The 20,945-nt window shown below is 41.7% G+C and overlaps 1 protein-coding gene across 2 annotated transcripts in view; it reads right to left on the bottom strand.

The window, feature by feature from the left end:
• piezo2b (piezo-type mechanosensitive ion channel component 2b) overlaps window positions 1–20,945 on the bottom strand; it is an 825,142-nt gene that overhangs the window by 681,867 nt on the left and 122,330 nt on the right. For both annotated transcript variants that reach the window (XM_078215732.1, XM_078215730.1), the window contains exon 2: window positions 7,401–7,496. In XM_078215732.1, coding sequence (XP_078071858.1) covers window positions 7,401–7,496 — 96 coding nt within the window. The remainder of the gene's footprint in view (window positions 1–7,400; window positions 7,497–20,945) is intronic.

Genomic DNA, 20,945 nt, shown 5'->3' with positions numbered 1-20,945 from the left:
CGCAGTTGGTTCACATGAAATGGTAAATTGTGTTATCTTTCCAAATTTGTACGTGTCTGTAAATATATAGCTGAGGTGAAGGAATCGTGAGTATTTGATTCATTTTCTTGTGTTGGTATTGAGATCTTTCCAACCCTTTTGTCTGGTGTAATCTGGTTCATTTTTCTTGTTTAATACATGTTTTATTCATCAGCAGAATTCGGAGAAGTGTTCAGTAACTTACCTCCATAACTTCTTAAAAAAATACAAATTATTACCTCTCAAACCACGTTTCACACTGGGATGTGACTTGGCCAGTGGAGAAATTGGCTGGGATTGTAACAATTGTCATTGCCTTGCACAAATATTATTTGCCACTTAGCAGCCCAAGCCTGTATGTTGGCCAAGTATAATTACTTCAGGAGTCAGCTGTAAAGGGATGGTGTTTTAATGCACAAAATAAAATAAAACAAAACCACAAGCCTGTGGTGAACAGAAACAGGTCCCAACCGAGACAATACGATAATGGACCAACTCAAGGGCCTGCTTTATTCAGGCTTGGTATATGAGCTCCACTTGATGAGTTAATTACCAATCCTCAGGAGCTTGTATTCAACGAATCCTACAGGGAGGTCAATTAGTGATTCCCTCTGCAAGTCCTGGGGGTTATCGCACCAAGTCTTACTGCAAATCTCACATGGACTGCTTCAGTGTTTGGGGAGTTGCAAATGGTACTGAACGTTGTGCAATCAGTGAACATCAGCTAGAATAGAACATAATGGGGAAAGGTATAGAAAGATTACCTCCAGTGTTGCAAGCTAGCGAGGGTAGAAATAGGAAGATGGGGAGGATCAATGCATGCATGGCTTAAAGTATGGTACAGGAAGGATGGCTTCAAATTCTTGGGACATTGAAACCAGTTCTGCTGGCAAGAAAAGGGGTGGTGTCCAGTTTCCACAGGAATTGAAAAATAATTTAAGAAAAAAAAATATTGGCCAAGATTTTCCAGTCAGCAGTGATGCCACAGTCGTTGCAACTGACCATGATTAAAAGAACGGCGTATCTTTGTTGCCCTTCACCCTGTCCAGAGTGAAGAGGGAGGCATTGTCACCACAAAGGCAAGCCCACACTTCCTCCTGACATCACCAGCTAAAGTAACTCCCCTTAAGTAAACATGATTTTTAAAAATATGATATTAAAAGCCTAAGATTTTATTTTAAAAACTATTTCTAATGTTTAATACTTTTAATTGCTGTTCTGAGTTTGTGTTGGGATTGTTGAGAGGATGGTAGGGTTAGGTTGGGTGGGAGATTGGAGCTGTAGAGTGGAGGACTGAGGGTGAGGATGTACAATGTAAGGGGTATAGAGCGGTTGAACATTATTAGGGTGTGGAAGAGCGGTTGTGAGCATTGACAGGACGGAGTGTCTAGAAGAGGGCATGAACAGTAGGAGGAGTGTGCATTATAGGGAACACAAGGGGTGAACATTGGTGGGAAGGTGTTGGGATATCAGGGGGAGGCAAGGAGGGTGCATTGTCAGGGTTGCAAGAGGGTGAGAATCGTCAGGAATGGGCATGGTAGTGAGCTTTCATGGGGGTGCGTGAGAATTGTCAGGAGTGCAGGATGAGCATCGTCAGGAGGGAAGATGAGCATTGTCAGGAGGGAGGATGAACATTGTGGAGTTCATTGACTGTTTTTAGCTCCTCTGGATGCAGCGCCCACTGGAAAGGCAGCAGTGTATTGGTATTGCCGCTGGACTAGTCATGGTAATGCCCTCAGGACCTGGGTTTTCAAAAAAAAACCATACCACGGCAGATGGTGAAATTTGAATCCTATAAAAATCTGAATGAAGAGTCAAACACTGACCATGAAAACCATTGCTAATGGTCATAAAGACCCATCTGGTTCATGGATTTCCTTTAGGGAGGGAATTTCCTTTAGTGCAGCACGGTGGCACAGTGGTTAGCACTGCTCCTTCACAGCGCCAGGGACCTGGGTTCGATTACCAAAAGAGAAAATGCTGGAAAATCTCAGCAGGTCTGACAGCATCTGTAACGAGAGAAAAGAGCTGACATTGAGTCCTGATGACTTTGTCAAAGCTGCTTTTACCCGGGTTCGATTCCCAGCTTGGGTCACTGTCTGTGCAGAGTCTATACGTTTCCCCAGTGTCAGCACGGATTTCCTTTGGGTGCTCTGGTTTCCTCTCATAGTCTGAAAAACATACTAACCAGGTGCATTGGCCGTGCTAAATTCTCCCTCAGTGTAGCCGAACAGGCACCAGAGTGTGGCGACTCGGGGATTTTCACAGTAACTTCATTGCAGTGTTAATATAAGCCCACTTGTGACACTAATAAAAATAATAAACCTTTAAAAATCTGCCATCCTTCCTTTGTCTGACATAAGACTCCAGATGCACAACAATGTGATTGATTCTTAAATTAGGGATGGGCAATAAATGCTGGCCCTGCCAGCAATACCCACACCACGTGAATTAACAGAAAAAGATCACTGTCCTAAGATTAGTTGCGGGAGAAGGATTGGGGAAATAAATTAAGCCGTTCAACAGTAAAACCAATATTGGAGACAATCTCAGATAGTGTGAGCAATATAATTTTCCCCATCATAATTTTAAACTTTTCGGGTAAATACTGCACATGTGCACCAGTTGGGATTTCTTAATAGTTTTAGCACATGACAGCGGCAAGCATCTTAGCATTTACTACTGTTGCTTTCAGATGATCCAGGCCAGTATTTCAGATGCCATGGACCAAATTTTCAATTGCCAGTGAGGTCATAAATGGATGCAGGTGCAATTTGAAAGTCTGTTGTTCCTGATGCCGTTGGACTTTAACCACATCGTTCCTGATGCCTCCAGGGTGCATGTCAATTTTAAAGCGAGTTTGGAGACGAGAGTATCAGGAATCTGCTCACCTTCAATTAATGCCCTGTTATGCTTTGCAGAGTTTGTTCACAGGCCAGGAGAATGAGAATTACTATTTCTATTTAAAAGTGGGCAAATCTGAACAGTCTGGTGCCCAAGTACAGGTTCAATGCAGGGAGATGTTAAAACCTTTTTTAAAAATCGGGTGAAAAGGCACATCAACATCAGTATTCTCACTCAACGCAATATTCTTAGTACTGAGGTATTGACTTGGCTCAATCAGCTCCACTGTGTGGGCCACATTGTCCAAGTGCCTGACACGAGACTCCTGAAACGGGCGCTCTACTCAACTTCAAAATCATAAGCGAGCCCCAGGAGGATAGAGGAAACATTTCAATTACACCTGTAAAGCCTCCTTGAAAAAGTGCAACAAGGGGTAACCGAGATGGTAGATGAGGGTAGTGCAGTCAACATTGTCTACATGGACTTCAGCAAGGCCTTTGACAAGGTATTGTAAGGTAGGTTGTTGCACAAGGTTAAATCTCATGGGATCCAGGGTGAAGTAGCCAATTGAATACAAAATTGACTTGATAACAGAAGGTGGTTGTGGAGGGTTGTTTTTCAAACTGGAGGTCTGTGACCAGTGGTGCGCCCCAGGGATCAGAGCTGGGTCCAATGTTAGTTGTCATTTATATTAATGTGGCATGAGAATTTAGGAGGCATGGTTAGTAAGTTTGCAGATGACACCAAAATTGGTGGCACAGTGGACAGTGAAGAAGGTTATCTAGGATTGCAACAGGATTTTGATCAATTGAGCCAGTGGGCTGATGAATGGCAGATGGAGTTTAATTTAGATAAATGCTAGGTGATGGATTTTGGTAGATCAAATCAGAGCAGGACTTCCTAAGTTAATGGTAGGGCATTGGAGAGAGTTACAGAACAAAGAGATCTAAGGGTACATGTTCATAGCTCCTTGAAAGTGGAGTCACAGGTGGACAGAGTGGTGAAGAACCATTCGGCATCCTTGGTTTCATCGTCAGAACATTGAATACAGGTGTTGGGACGTCTTGTTGAAGCTGTACAAGACTAAGGCCACACTTGGAATACTGTGTACAGTTCTGGTCACCCTATTATAGAAAGGATATTATTAAACTAGAAAGAGTGCAGAAAAGATTTACTAGGATGGTACCAGGACTTGATGGTTTGAGATGTAAGGAGAGGCTGGATAGACAGGGACATTTTTCCCTGGAGTGTAGGAGGCTTAAGGATGATCTTATAGAGGTCTATAAAGTAACGAGAGACATAGATCAGCTAGTCAACATCCTTTCCCAAAGGTAGGGGAGTCTAAAACTAGAAGGCATAGGTTTAAGGTGAGAAAGGAGAGATACAAAAAGGTCCAGAGGGGCAATGTTTTCCACACAGAGGGTGGTGAGTGTCTGGAGCTGTCAGAGGTAGTAGTAGCGGCAGGTACAACCTTCTTTTTTAAAAAGCATTTAGACATATTGGTATAGAGGGATACAGGCCAAACGCAGGCAATTGGGATTAACTTGATAGAAAAACTGGGTGGGATGGACAATGACTCGGGATATTAAGGTCCTGGTCAAGAAGAAGAGGCACATGACATGCATAGACAGCTGGGATCGAGTGAATCCCTTGTAGAGTCTAGGGGGTGTCGGAGTAGAGTTAAGAGAGAAATCAGGAGGACAAAAAGGAGACATGACATTGTTTTGGCAGATAAAGCAAAGGAGAATCCAAAGAGCTTCTACAAATACATAAAGGCCAAAACAGTAACAAGGGAGAGAGTAGGGCCCCTTAAGTATCAACAAGGTCATCTATGTGCGGATCCACAAGAGATCCTAAATGAATATTTCTCATCAGTATATACTATTGATAAAAGCATAGGTGTTAGGGAACTTGGGGAAATAAATAGTGATGTCTTGAGGAGTGTACGTATTACAAAGAAAGAGGTGCTGGAAGTCTGAAAACGCATCAAGGTAGATAAATCCCCAGGACCTGAAGAAGTATATCCCAGGACATTGTGGGAGGCTAGGGAGAAAATTGCGGGTCCCCTGGCAGAGATATTTGAACCATCGATAGTCACGGGTGAGGTGCCTGAAGATTGGAGTGTGGCAAATGTTGTGCCTGGGAACTACAGGCCAGTGAGCCTCACATCTGTGTAAGTTGTTGGAAGATATTTTGAGACAGGATCTACAGGCATTTAGAGACACAAGGATTAATTAGGGACAGTCAGCATGGCTTTGTGAGTGGAAAACCATGTCTCACAAATTTGATTGAGTTTCTTGAAGGGGTAACCAAGAAGGTAGATGAGGGCAGTGCAGTTGATGTTGTCTACATGGACTTTAGCAAGACCTTTGACAAGGTACCGCATGGTAGGTTGTTGCATAAGGTTAAATTTCACTGGATCCAGGGTGAGCTATCTAAATGGATACAAAATTGGCTTGATGACAAAAGCCAGACAGTGGTTGTAGAGGGTTGTTTTTCAAACTGGAGGCCTGTGACCAGTGTGTGCCTCAGGGATCCACTGTAATTTGTCATTTACATCAATGATTTGGATGAGAATATGGGAGGCATGGTTAGTAAGTTTGTAGATGACACCAAGATTGGTGGTACAGTGGACAGTGAAGAAAGTTATCTCCAATTGCAACAGGATCTTGATCAATTGGGCCAGTGGGCTGACGAATGGCAGATAGAGTTTAATTTAGACAAATGCGAGGTGATGCATCTTGGTAGATTAAACCAGGGCGGGACTTACTCAGTTAATGGTAGGGCATTGGGGAGAGTTACAGAACAAAGAGATCTAAGGATACATGTTCATAGCTCCTTGAAAGTGGAGTCACAGGTGGACAGAGTGGTGAAGAACCATTCGGCATCCTTGGTTTCATCGGTCAGAACACAGAATACAGGTGTTGGGACGTCTTGTCGAAGCTGTACAAGACTAAGGCCACACTTGGAATACTGTGTACAGTTCTGGTCACCCTATTATAGAAAGGATATTATTAAACTAGAAAGAGTGCAGAAAAGATTTACTCGGATGCTACTGGGACTTGATGGTTTGAGTTATAAGGAGAGGTTGGATAGACTGGGACTTTTTCTCTGGAGCGTAGGAGGCTGAGGAGTAATCTTATAGAGGTCTATAAGGAAGAGAATGACTCCACAACTGTCCAGTAATATATGTGTTTTCAACCCTGAATTGAAAGGGATTGCATTCAGAATTAGGCAGCAAGTAAAAATTGTGTTTATATCCCTGCTGTCAGGAAATACAAATCACATACGAATGCATGAATATATGAAATGAATGCTATCTTCTGGGAAAGACTAGGAACACTGAAAAACCCATTTGGGTAAATACCCTTCCAACTTCCTTAAGGAATCAAACTTCTCCAGAGGACCATGATGCAAGACAGTCTAAGTTCACTAACTACTCACTCTTTTTTTCCTCAAGTGCAAATATATATATGTACCAAATTAAAGTAGGAGATTAAGGATATAAAGCAGAAAAAAAATCTTTTGTGCACAGATGTTTGTAGTAAGGCTGAGGAGTGCAGTACCCGAGTCAATGATGAAAGCAGAGACCACACTTAACATTTAAGAATCAATTAAAGAGGTAAATGATAGAAAGGGGGACACAGAGATTTAGAAGAAGTCAAGTATGGATTTGGGTTACTTGTTTGTGTGGAGGATAAACTGATATAGACTGATTGGGTAAAATAGCCTGTGTTCTTGTTACAATTTCAATGGAATTGTCTATAACTTATCAAATTCCACTTTGAAGGAATGCTTGTTACAGAGGATGCAACTGAAATCTCTGGAAAAGATTCATTACAGAAGATTTAGTTGAGGTTTATTCAAATCACGGTAATTGGCATGAACAGTATTACTCAGACAGTGCAGCTAGCAATCTATTTTACAAATCATTCTTTTTCTGATCAAGCCTTTAATTCAACTGGAAAAACAATCAATTGCTCCAGTGGAAATTTGATGAAGTATATGTAAAATTAAAATAAACTAATTAAATTTAAACAGCAAGTCCCAGACTAAAACAATAAATTGAATTTTACCACCGGCTCCAGGATTCCACATTGGACATGCCAGCAGTGGGACCAGCTTGGCAATATTCTGGAGGCATCTCCTAATTAACAGCTCCAGGCTCACCATTTAGTTGACAGTAGCAGGTGAATTGCAGATACTGACAGTCAAATCAGACTCCACTGCCGAGGCAGGTTCGAAATTCATCCGGTCTTGGGATTGTATCGTCATTCCTTCACTTCTGCTGGGTCAAAAAACTGGAACTTCCTCCTCACTGTGGTACCTACACCACATGGACTACTGCAGTTCAAAAAGGCGGCTCATCACAATCCTCAAGGGCAATTCGGGATGGGAAATAAATGCTGGCCTTTCCAGCAATGCTCACATCCCAAGAACAAATGAAATAAAATCACAAACATTAACTCCTAAGCTATCAACCTGCTATTAAATACAGCCATAGGGTTTGGATACAATAATAATTTAAAATTTCTTACCTTGCATTGTCTTTTTTGTGGGTTCAGAAAAAAGTGGTATAAGGAGAAGGAAAATGAGGTACACAAATGATAATCCATTGTATCGGAATAAACATGCTGAAAGACAAGTGAAAAAGAATAATCATTTCTGCATTGTGAGAATTTTGGATTAATGTTTATTACCAAAAGGCATATTTGAGCCACAGTTTTACAGCATAATATAGGCCCTTCAGACAATGTACCTGCGTGGCCATCCTGCATCTATCCATTCTATCCCATTTTCCGCACTTACTCCGTAACCTTGTATGTTATGGCATTTCAAGTGCTCTTCTAAATACTTCTTAAATGTTGTGAGGGTTCCCACCTCCAGCACCCTTTCAGGCAATGAGTTCCAGATTCCCACCACCACATGGGTGAAAAAAAAAATGTCCTCAAATCCCCTCTACATCTCCTGCCCCTTACCTTAAATCTATGCCCCCTGGTTATTGACTCCTCCAGTAAGGGAAAGGTTATTTCCTAGATACCCTACCTATGTCCCTTATTATTTTGCACACCTCGAACAGGTCTCCCCTCAGCCTTCTCTGCTCCAAGCAAAAAAAAACCCTGCCTCGCCAACCTCTCCTTATAGCTGAAATACTCCAGCCCAGGCAACATCCTGGTGAATCTCCTTTGCATCCTCTATAGTGTAATCACATTCTTCCTATGGTATGGTGACCAGAATTGCATACAGTACTCTAGCTGTGACCTAACAACCATTTTACATAGCTCCATTATAATCTCCATGCTCCTATACTCTATGCCTCATCTAATAAAAGCAAGTATCCCATATGCCTTCTTAACCACCTTAGCTATCTGTGCTGCTGCCTTCAGGGACCTATGGACATGTACCCAAGATCACTCTGGTCCTCTATACTTCCTAGCATCTTACCATTAATTGTATATTCCCTTGCCTTATTAGTCCTCCCAAATGTATCACTTCACACTTTTCAGGGTTACATTCCCTTTGTCACTGTTCTGCCCAACCGGTCTGTATTGTCCTGTAATCCAAGGTTTTCTTTCTCGCTATTTATCACACCATCAATTTTTTTGTAATTTGCAAAATCATACCTCCAACTCTCATGTCTAGCTAATTCATGTGCACTGCAAACAGCAAAGGACCTAGCATTGGTCCCTGCGTACAGTACATCATTGGACACATGCATCCAGTCACAAAAGCCAACCTTTAACCATCACCTTCTGCCAATAAGTCAATTTTGAATCCAATTTGCCAAACTGCCATGAATCCCATGGGCTCTTATGATCTTGAGCAGTCTCCCACATTGGGCTTTGTCAAAAGCCACACTGAAGTCCATGTAGACTACGTGTAGACTACATCAACTGCACTACACACCTAATCACCTCTTTGAAAAACTCAATCAAATTTGTTAGACATATGAGCACGATTTTATGACCTGGTCCCACCTGTCTTTCAGCAGTATGATCAGGTGAAGGGGGAAAAATGAGAAACGCGCTTGGTTTCTTGCCTCCCCCAATCATACCAGCCCTATTTTGCCGGCGAAATCAGCTTTTCACTCTTTTTGGGCGCAAAGGCGATTTAAATATTTATGACATGCTTAGCATGATGGAATGACAGTTCTCAGATTTGATTTATTATTTTGTCACATGTATTAACATACAGTGAAAAGTATTGTTTCTTGCGCGCTATACAGACAAAACATACCATTCATAGAGAAGGAAACCAGAGAGTGCAGAATGTAGTGTTAGTCATAGCTAGGGTGTAGAGAAAGATCAACTTAATGCAAGGTAAGTCCATTCAGCAGCAGGGAAGAAGCTGTTCTTGAGTTGGTTGGTACGTGACCTCAGACTTTTATATCTTTTTCCCCAAAGGAAGAAGGTGGAAGAGACAATGTCCGGGGTGCCTGTGGGGTCCTTAATTATGCTGGCTGCTTTGCTGAGGCAGGGGGAAGACAGAGTCAATGAATGGGAGGCTGGTTTGCGTGATGGATTGGGCTACATTCACAACCCTTTGTATTTCCTTGTGGTCTTGAGCAGAGCAGGAGCCATACCAAGCTGTGATACAACAAGAAAGAATGCTTTCTATGGTTCAGCTTTTTCCTAATTAAAGCTGATGCACTAATATTATCAGCATTTGGTTACATACAAAAACATTTTGAGTCTTGAGCTGTTAAGTGGCAATTAACATTCATGACCATCTCCAGCAAGAGAATCTAATCAATGTCTCCCCTTGACATTCAATGACATTATCATTTGTTGAATCCCCCACTAACAACCTCATCATTGATCGGAAACTCAATTGGACCTACAAAAGGGCTACAAAAGGTCAAAGACTGGGAATTCTGCAGTGACTAGCCCACTTCCTGACCTCCCAAAGCCTGTTTACCATCTACAAGGCACAAATCAGGAGTATGATATAATACTCTCCACTTGATAGATGAGCGCAATGCCACCAAAATTCAAGAGGTGGTGCCTGAGCTTATTGATATAACTTGTATTTTTGAACAACTACTGCAATTTTAGTTAGTTTAGATGTGTTACAAGCTTCACACAATTGAGCATGTCAGATATATAAAAATACAAAATATCCACCGATACAATAATTTGATAGGACATGCAGATTTCATAATCAGTCAAAAGTGACTTTGTGAACATGCAGTAATTGGTTGGTAAACAATATTCCGTGAAAATCATATTGTACTTTCACCTCAATTATCTCTTAATCAAAGAGACTGAGGGCATAAAAAGTATGATGGCAAAGTCAGAAACCGTTTGCCAATTCTATTTCACTTATAACAAGAAGGAGAAAGATATTTGTTATAAATAATAACAGAGAATGGGAGGACTTCAAGACTGCAAACTCATTTCACAGTTGACATATTTATAAAGCATTTCCCCTCAAATTAATAGATTCTGATTTGTAACTAACTTCCAGCTATCTATTGTTGAAACTAGACTTTAAAATGATGGTTACAAAATGCATCGATGCAATTGTGTGTCAAGTAGAGAAATATGAACAGATCTACAATTTTTTTACAAATAAACAGCATTTTAATTGGCAACATCGCCCCAACTTGAACACCTTTTTGATATTACATTTTACAGCCAGTTTGTTTCAAAGGAGGTGACATTAACATTTTGGTGAACAGCACCATAAACAGTAAAGAGGCAAGGAGAACACTTCATAGACAGGTAAGAAATAGAATTTGTAGTTATTATGGCCAGAAGCAAACAATGTGGAAAATTTGCAATTTTCTTAAAAGGGTTGTGAAATCTGCATTTACTTTTAACAATGTTTAAAGAGATTAATTGTAATTTTCTTAGATAATAAGAAATACTGGTCCACGTAACTTGACAACCCTCGACTTGAAGCAGTACCAACTGGAAATAAGTTAAGACAGAAGCTGAATAACAAGACACAAGGGAGAGCTAAAAGCAGGAGAGCTGGAGGTGAAAACAATCAGCACAGAATCAGACACAAAGAAAAAGCAGACAGACCTAAAGAGGAACACAGAATTCGTGCAAGAAGAAACCAACAAAGCTCTACAAAAGGTCAGTTTTTGTTTGGCAGTAAGACGAGAAAAAAGAATTCCAGAAATTCTTTTGGAAGTGATGAACAAGCGAGCTAAAAGGGACTGAAATCTAAAAAGTGGTACAAATAACTCAGGTATGTGAAAGAGCTGAGAATATGTATCAGAGGTCCAGATTGTGAACCCAATATTATTGTTTGGTCAGTTGAAAAGGAACTTTGCAAAGTTGTGCCATCAAGACTGACATGACCCAAGTAAAAAAGAGAGATGCCCTTTCAGTGGTAACCACACAGAGCTTAGATGGAATACAGCTGCCAGTGAATGCAACTCAAATGCCCAATCAGTAAGTTGCAAAGATTGCATGTTGTGTCATATTTGTGCAGGGAATGATGCAGGTGCTTGCGAAAAACGTATTACCATTTTATTTGAAGTATCATTTACTTAATGTTTGATTCGTGTTGATTCCAATTTGTCTTAAAGTAAAAGCAACAAAAAGTGGAATCTTTTTGACAATTTCTTCATTTGGGGGTTATTCAGTAAATTTGATCGGTTTAAGATTCCCCTATGGGAATTTTCCACAAAAATGTAGATACTCAAGGAGTTACTGGATGACGATCAAGAGAGGCATCTGGGCAAACTTTCTTGTTTCTAAGGTGGAGATACAGATGTCAACTATAGTATTACACCCCTGACAAGCTGAGGTCAGTGGATTCATACACAAGTTGAAACCTCAGACCATCTTAATCTTTTGGTTCAATGACACAGCATGCTACTAAGCCATCAGAGTACTCCCAAAAGATGAAGATTTTAAACATATTGCTTTAGGTCCAAGTTTTAGCCTTTAGCTTTGGCCAACCAACATCTGATTAAAAACTAGCTCAATTGTATGGTTTACGAGAGATAGATAACAACCTGTCAAGAAGTGTGGCTAGAACCCATTTCTTTTACGACTAAAAAAATTGCATACCCACCTAATATATTATTCTCCACTTTTCAATTAGCCAGTTACAGTACTGTATCTCAAAAAACTTGCTCGGGTCGACAAACAGGCTGTTGCATATAGTGTTCATAGCGAAATCTGGCCAACATGTGCATTTATTTGCAATTCCATCAAAAAAATGAAATGAATAAAAGTTCAGGTTGTCTATAATCATCCAAGTGCAAGAAAATACCACTGGGAGTAAATGAAGCTTATCTTCCCATCAGTTTCAATAGACTTATTCAGAAGCTTCTGAATCATGACATATATTTCCTGCCTGATTGCAGAGGCAAAGTCAAGCACGTGCATGACATGAGTTTGAGTTATGCCAGTGGTCATGGTAAGCTTTTGTAAATACTAATGTTAACACTTTACGGAAATCCCACTAAAAGATAGGGCTATATTTTAGCATAGAATTGTAAACTGTGTTTGTTGTTTTGGGGAATAAATGAATACCAGGCTGTTAATAAAAATAATTTGAGACTTTTTCTGGAAAAATGTCAAAATGCCATACAGTTGCTATAAATCACATAAATTGCTTCAACATTAAGTTCTGTGGAAAAACCTTTCAAAGGTTTTAACACTTTGAACATGTTACTTTCAGTAAAGGGCAATTCAATGACTGTCTCAAAGATTCTCACTTGTATTCCAAACCTTTAAGCCCACAATTATACCAAAGAGACACTGGAAGATGGTCTAGGGTTGCCAACCTGATTTCATTGTGTAAAATAGGAACACAAGAATCATTCGATGGAAAAGACAAATATGCTATCTAGTTCAGCTTCTAATATCTTGTGGTGGAAGGATACAGCAATAATAGAGTTGGTGGCAAATCATAGCAATCAGTCTCTATTGATTAGTTTACTATGGTCCCAGACACAGGGACAATACCAATTAAGGAAAACCTTCTAGTTCCAAAGTTACCTGTTCCTCTTCAGCATAATACACTGAACATTTGTTATGTCTCAAATAAGATTTAAAGTACACGGGGGTGGTGGGTGAATTTGCTCTCGAAAGCCCCAAAATGACAAAGGTGAAAAATGAGAGTTAAGTCACCCCTCTAAACAAAAGAGACAAAATCTGAGAGGAATTGCTCTGCCAATAACAGGTTATGTCTCTCCCATGTTGACTGTTCTAGCTCCTCCAACCACAAGTTCATTCCCTCCCAATCTTTCTTCTCCTTAAGATGCAGAATCTATGATTGGAGGAGTAGCAAGGGCAGGAAGGAGGGAACCTGTGATCAGAGGAGTTATTCTGATTAGTCCCACTGCCAGTCGGGAGATTTTCAGCTGCGCCATTACAAAGAATTTTTAAAATTACAGCACGGGAACAGGCTCTTTGGCCCTTCAAGCCTGCACCGACCATGCTGCCCAACTGAACTAAAGCCCCCTCCCCTTCCAGGGACCATATCCCTCTATTCCCATCCTATTGATGTATTTGTCAAGACGCCCCTTAAAAGTCGCTATCGTATCTGCTTCCACTACTTCCCCCAGCAGTGAGTTCCAGGCACCCATTACCCTCTGTGTAAAAAAACTCGCCTCATACATCTCCTTTAAATCTTGCTCCTCGCACCTTAAACCTATGCCCCTAGTAATTGACTCTTCCACCCTGGGAAAAAGCTTCTGACTATCCACCCTGTCCATGCCCTTCACAATCTTGGAGACTTCTATCAGGTCGCCCCTCAAACTCCGTCATTCCAGTGAGAACAAACCAAGTTTCTTCAACCTCTCCTCATAGCTAATGCCCTCCATATCAGGCAACATCCTGGTAAATCTGTTCTGTACCTTCTCCAAAGCTCCACATCCTTCTGGTAGTGTGGCGACCAGAATTGAACACTATATTCCAAGTGCGGCCTAACTAAGGTTCCATAAAGCTGCAACATGACTTGCCAATTTCTAAACTGAATGTCCCGACCGATGAAGGCAAGCATGCCTTATGCCTTCTTCACTCCTTCTCCATCTGTGTTGCCACTTTCAGTGACCTGTCTACCTCTACACCCAGATCCCTCTGCCTATCAATACACTTCAGGGTTCTGCCATTTACTGTATATTTCCTATCTGTATTAGATCTTCCAAAATGCATTACCTCACATTCGTCCGGAGTAAACTCCATTTGCCATCTCTCCGCCCAAGTCTCCAACTGATCTATATCCTGCTGTATCCTCTGATGTTCCTCATTGCTATCCACAAATCCACCAACCTTCGTCCACAAACTTACTAATCAAACCAGTTACATTTTCCTCCAAATCATTTATATTTATATATATATAATATATATATATAAAACAAACAATTACCAATTGTGGGAATCCTCTGGGAAGCCAAAGAAAGTCAAAAAGCGAAGAGGAGGAAGGGTTCTCCATCAGTAACAAAGCTTGAGTAGACCCAGGGAACCATAATTCAGCCTTTCAGGGATATTGATCAAGGTGAGTGAGCATTGGGGCTGGAAGTCTCAAATGTGGGGTGTGGGGGAGCTGAGCCCAAAACACAGCTGGGGAATGAGCCAGGGCGGGTGCAGACCGTGGTCCAAGCCAGAATTTGAGTCTTAGCCAGGTAGGCAGGGGCAGCAATGGATCCCTAGTCACAGTTGCTGAGTGGGAGTGGAGTGTGATAAAGGCTGATGAAAATGTGGTGAGGAGAGGGGGAGAAAAGAGGTGCTTCACTGTTTTTGCTGTCATCAAGGGATTTGGAGAGTTAGACTGAAATTTAAGTATATAAAATGACAAGGGAGGTTCTCTGGGTCCGCCATCTGATTGTGAATCACAATGGCCCAGAGAATCGGGAGTCGGCGCAATAACTGGTTTTGAGCCTGCAGCCTAACCCTCAAGGCTGTGCTGCCAGCTCCAATCGAGTTCACATCCAGAGCAGGTGGGAAGCCTAGTGATATTCAAATACACACATTTAAATGCGATTATCAGGCTTGCAGTCCAAGTCAAATGGCCCTCACTATTCACCACCAAAGAAGTGAAACTACAGGCTGTCAATCAGGATTAGACACTGCTTATATTGCAGTCAGGATCAATGGAATACCTGAGGTGCAGTCAACAGTGAAGGGAAATCAAAATAAACACAGATGGCTAGATGATGATGGAAATCCCTTTATCTGACAGCTGAATCTTTTATGAGGTATTGCAGGTTGAACTTATTACGGATCAAAGCTTCAAGTGCAATGGAAAGGGTTTCAACGATTTCTGCTTGCTGGGAAGTCACAGCAACTTCAAATCAAAGCTGTGTGCATACAGTGGGGCTAAGTACACAGCTGGGCAGACTGGAAACCCCATGCAAAGTGAAATTGACATCTCCTCTGTTCAGAGGATCTCAAAGGGTTCTGATCTCACCTGCAGCTTCTGTTAGGAAAAAGGAAAATCTCTGCTGCAGAATGGAGTGCTGCGACAATTTAAACTCCTGCCAGGTGACCCAGGAGGGGGTTGGCGTGGTGGTTAAAGAATTTGCATGGCAAACAGGCAGGAATGCAGATAGTGATCACAGGACTGCCTGCGGTGATCTTCAGGTTTGCCAGGGCCAGAAGAAGCAGTCCAGTCATGACACCCCATCCTAGTGGAGTGTGACGAAGTCAACCACTTGCCTCCAGCCCGAGTCCACCCAACCCCCAGAACCATTAAGGTAGACAAATCCCCAGGGCCAGATGGCATCTATCCCAGATTACTGAGGGAGACAAGAGATAAAATTGCTGGGCCTCTAACAGAAATCTTTGTTTCCTCGTTGGTCATTGGTGAGGTCCAGAGGATTGGAGGATAGCCAATGTTGTCCTGTTATTTAAGAAGGGTAGCAAGGTTAACCTGGGTAATTATAGGCCAGTAAGCTTGATGTCAGTGATAGTGAAATTGTTGGAGAAGATTCTTAGAGATAGGATCTATACACATTTGGAACTGAATGGTCTCGCTAGCAACAGACAGCATGGTTTTGTATGAGGGAGGTCATGTCTCACTAATTTAATTGAGTTTTTTGAGGTGGTGACAAAAATGATTGATGAGGGAAAGGCTGTGGATGTTGTCTGCATGGACTTTAGTAAGGCATTTGACAAGGTCCCTTATGGCAGGCTGGTGCAAAAGATTAAATCTCACGGGATCAGGGGTGAACTAGCTAGATGGATTCAGAACTGGCTTAGCCACAGGAGATAGAGTAGAGGTGGCAGCGTGTTTTTCCTGAATGGAGGTCTGTAACGAGTAGTGTTCCACAGGGATCAGTGCTGGGACTACTGCTGTTTACAATATATATAAATGACTTGGAAGAAAACATGGCTGGTCTGATTAGCAAGTTTGCAAATGATACTAAGATTGGTGGAGACGTGATTAGTGGTGAAAATTGTCAGAGAATACAGCAGGATTTGGATAGCCTGGAAAATTGGGCAGAGAAATGGCAGATGGAATTTAATCCGGACAAATGCAAATGTATTTTGGTAGATCCAATTCAGGTGGGAGCTATAATATAAATGGCAGAACCATCAAGAGCACATACACAGAGTTCTGGGAGTACAGGTCCACAGATCCTTAAAAGAGGCAGCACAGGTGGAAAAGGTGGTGGAGAAAGCAGATGGCATGCTTGCCTTCATCAGATGAGGCATCGAGTACAAAAGTTGGCAAATTATGTTACAGTTATATAAAACATTGGTTAGGCCACATTTGGAATACAGTGTCCAATTCTGGTCACTACACCACCAGAAGGATGTGACGGCTCTGGAGAGAGTACAGAAAAGCTTTACCAGGATGTTGTCTGGTATGGAGGGTATTAGCTATGAGGAGAAATTGAATGAACTGGGATTGTTCTCCCTGGAAACTCGGAGGCTGAGGGGCGACCTGATAGAAGTTTATAAAATTATGAGGGGTATGGATAGGGTGAAGAGTTGGAAGCTTTTTCCCAGGGCAGAAATGACAATTACAAGGGGGCACAAATTCAAGATAAGGCAAGGTTCAGTGGAGATGTGCAGGAGAAGTTTTTTTTTAAACACAAAGTGGTCGGGGGCCTGGAATGCATTGCCAAATGAGGTGGTTGAGACAGATACATTAGCGACATTTAAGACTCATCTGGATAGACATATGAACAGACGGTGAATAGAAGGATATAAGTGGTTGGTCTAAATAGGACAACGTGATCAGCTCAGGCTTGGAGGGCCGAAGGGCCTGTTCCTGTGCTGTACTGTTCTTTGTAACCCTTGAGTAATCCTTCCTCTGCAGCCTGACAGCAACAGTCACACAAATAGCCACTGGATCTAAATTGAAGCGTCCTCAGGGCTCAAGGCACTATGCCAGGGGGTCAGTGCCAGGGTGCTATGAAGCAGTGCAATATGGACACTGCCAAGGCACATGGCCTGAAGGAAGGCTGATTGGGGATCTGAGGGGAGGGTTGGGTTGTTTCACCCTCATGCCCCCTGCGTGGTGTCAGGGTCACAATTTTATTTTTTGGAAATAAAGGAAGGGGACCAGTATACGAGCTCAGTGATAGTTTGGGCACAGATATGAAGTGGCTAGGGAGGGCAAACAAATCTGCCCCTATGTGACAAAAGAGACAGAGACTAAGATAAAGAAGAAAAAAGTGTAGTTATGACAGATGTCAACCGAGACCAGGCTGAATATGAAAGGTTCACAGGGGAAGTTATAACTACAAGAGAAGCAAAGAGAGATGAAAAGAGGCTAGCAGCTAATATAAAAAGGAATCCAAAAAATTTCTGTAGACTGTAAATTGAAAAAGGATAAGGGGAGGAATAGGCTTGGAGGCACGGGACATAACTAAAGTATTAAATACTTTATATCTGTCATTACCAAAGAACATGATGCTGTGCAGAGCATGGTGAAAGAGGAGGCAATTAAGGAGACTTGAAGGTTTGAAAATTGATAACAAAGTGGTAGTGGATAGGCTGTGGAGTTCACCAGGATCTGATGGGATGCATCTAACAATACTGAGGAAAGGAAGAGTGGACATTGCAGAGGCACTGACTACAATTTTCAATTTTCTTAGATTCATAAGTGGTGCCAGAGTCGTGGAGAACTGTAAATAATACATCTTCATTCAAAAAATGATTTGAAGACCAGTCCAGCAACTGCAGGCCAGTGAACTTAACCTCAGGAGGGAAGCGTCTTTTGGATCTTCTTGATCTACATATTGATGTTAGTCTGCCTTCCAATCTCAGTGAATGATGCTGTTCTGAACTTGGTCCATTTGATCCAACAGTACACATACATAGATGAGGCAACTATGCTTGTGCTATACATGTTGATTTCTCTTCAGCTTTTAACACCATGCAACCATTTACGTTTATTGAGAAATTGAAGAACCTTGATGCCAATCCCACCCCCCAACTTTGAAACAGTGATTTCCTTTACAACAGGACACAAAGGATCATCTCCAGATTTACTCAGATCCCATGTTAAACAATACTGGATCCTTTTAGCGCTGTGTACTTTCAAAGTTGTTTTTCATCTTCTACATAAATGATTATTGATTAAAGCACGATGACGTAACAATCCTGAAGCATGTTAATGATATGCTGCTTGTGGGTCTCATGAGAAATGATGAAGTAAACTACAGGAACTCGGTGGACAAGTTCTTAAATTGGTACAATAACCATTCTCTAAACTGAACGGAAAGACGACAAAAGAACTAGTTATAGATTTTAGGACAAAGTCACAATGATATTGCCTCTTTGAAGATTCAGGATATGGATATTGAAATAGCTACCAATAATAAGTATCTAGGTATCAAAATGGACAAGTTGAATTGGAGGAAAGAGTGTACAGATGTGGGGGTGACATACACGATTACACTACCTCAAAAAACTAACAACCTTTTGAGCAGATCCCACAACCATGAAACTCCTCTCTACGGTTGTGGTTGAGAGTACTATCCTTGAACTATCTCGTGGCTGTTGCTTTAGGAGAACAGAATTTTAAGGGGACAGAGATTATTGAACCAGATAGGAAGAATTTTTCATGATCAGATCTTTCGTGATAAAATCTTGTCTCAAAGAATCATCCTTTGGGTGGGATTTTCCAGCCCCACTCGCCCTGAAACTGGAAAATCCCACCCGAGGTCAATGGACCTTTCCATGGTCCGCCCCTCACCCGCTACGATTCCCATGGTGGGCAGAACAAGAAAATTCATTCCCTTGTCTCAGTACTATTGTTGGATGCATTCAGGGAAAAGGCTACAATCCCTCAGATGCAGGACAGATTGGTTCCTGAACTCACTTGTGCCCTTATCTAAGAGAGCTTTTATCAGGAGTTTGATGTATGAATGAGGGCATGCGCTCATGATGGGAATCACTGATTATTTAATTCAAACAGTTTTTAAATAGACTTTTAATTTAGACTTAGACTTCTGGGTGTGTCCAGTTTTGGGCACTATGTTGAGGAAAAATATGATGTTAGAGAGTGAACAGAAAAGATTCACGAGAATGGTTCCATGTATGTGGAGTTTCAGTTATGTAGATAGAGAAGTTGGAACTGCTTCCTTGGAGCAGAGAAAGTTGAAAGGAGATTTGAGAGAGGTATCCAAAATCATGAGGACAGAATAGATAAAAAGAAATGTTCTCATTCATGGCCAGATTGAGAACAAGAGGGCACAAATTTTTGGTACATTAGAACTAGGAGCAGGAGTAGGCCATCTGGCCCTTCGAGCCTGCTCCGTCATTCAATAAGATCATGGCTGATCTTTTTGTGGACTCCACTCCACTTACCCGCGCTCACCATAACCCTTAATTGGTAATTGGCAAAAGAAGCAATGGAGACATGAGTCACAGTGAGTGGATAGAATCTGGAATGCACTGCTTGACAGTGTGGTGGAGGCGAGTTCAATCGAGGCATTCAAAACCATAGAAAGAAACCATAGAAACCCTACAGTACAGAAGGAGGCCATTCAGCCCATCGAGTCTGCACCGACTACAATCCCACCCAGGCCCTACCCCCATATCCCTACATATTTTACCCGCTAATCCCTCTAATCTACGCATCCCAGGACACTAAGGGGCAATTTTAGCATGGCCAATCAACCTAACCCGCACATCTTTGGACTGTGGGAGGAAACCAGAGCACCGGGAGGAAACCCACGCAGACACGAGGAGAATGTGCAAACTCCACACAGACAGTGACCCAAGCCGGGAATCGAACCCAGGTCCCTGGAGCTGTGAAGCAGCAGTGCTAACCACTGTGCTACCATGCCGCCCAAGAGGGAAATGGATTGTAGCTGAATAGGAAGAACATGCAGAGATTCAGGGAGAATGCAGAAAAGTGATAGTAGGTAAATTGCTCCTACAGTGAGCTGACACAGACTTGACAGGCCAAATGTCTTCCTTCTGTACTGCAACAATTCTGAAATTTTTGTTTGAATAAATAGAATCATAAAATAATCAAGGCACAGAAGGAGGCCATTTTGCCTATTGTGGCCATACTGGCTCTCAATAATAGTGTCTGGGCTAGTACCACTCCCTGTTCTTTCCCCGTAACCCCATGAATTATTTCTCTTCAGATAATTATCTAATTTTGAAACCCACAATTTGTCTCCACCATGCTCTCAATGTATTCTAGATCCTAACAATTCAGTGCGTACAAATGTTTTTCCTCATGTTATCATTGGTTCTTTTACATAATATAATCATGTCCTCTGGTTCTTGACTCTTCTGCCCTTGCCAGTAACATCCACATTGGAGAAGGCATAAATTTTTTAAAAACACATAATATTGTAAATTTCCTTATTTTTGAGCAGTAGTTGAAACATATCAGATCACAATGCAGTTCACACATTAGATAATTTTCTGCACAAGCCCGTAACTGCCAAATACCACAAACTGGCTTCAGTCATTGACATAAACATTAAGCTTTTTTCCCCCTTTTGTGCAATGAAGATTATTCTATTAGTCACTTTTCACCACACAAAAATTATGCAAGTTGATGGACATCCAAGGATGATGGAATCACAAAACATAGAAACCCGACAGGGCAAATGACCTCTTTCTGCACTATCAAGTCGGAACCAATTCTCCAAAGGAGTATCCTACCCAGGCCCTCCTCTCCACCCTATCCCCTGCAAC

The sequence above is a fragment of the Mustelus asterias genome, chromosome 7 (genome assembly GCF_964213995.1).
Source record: "Mustelus asterias chromosome 7, sMusAst1.hap1.1, whole genome shotgun sequence".
NCBI lineage: Eukaryota > Metazoa > Chordata > Chondrichthyes > Carcharhiniformes > Triakidae > Mustelus > Mustelus asterias.
This window is presented reverse-complemented; position numbering and strand designations above follow the sequence as displayed.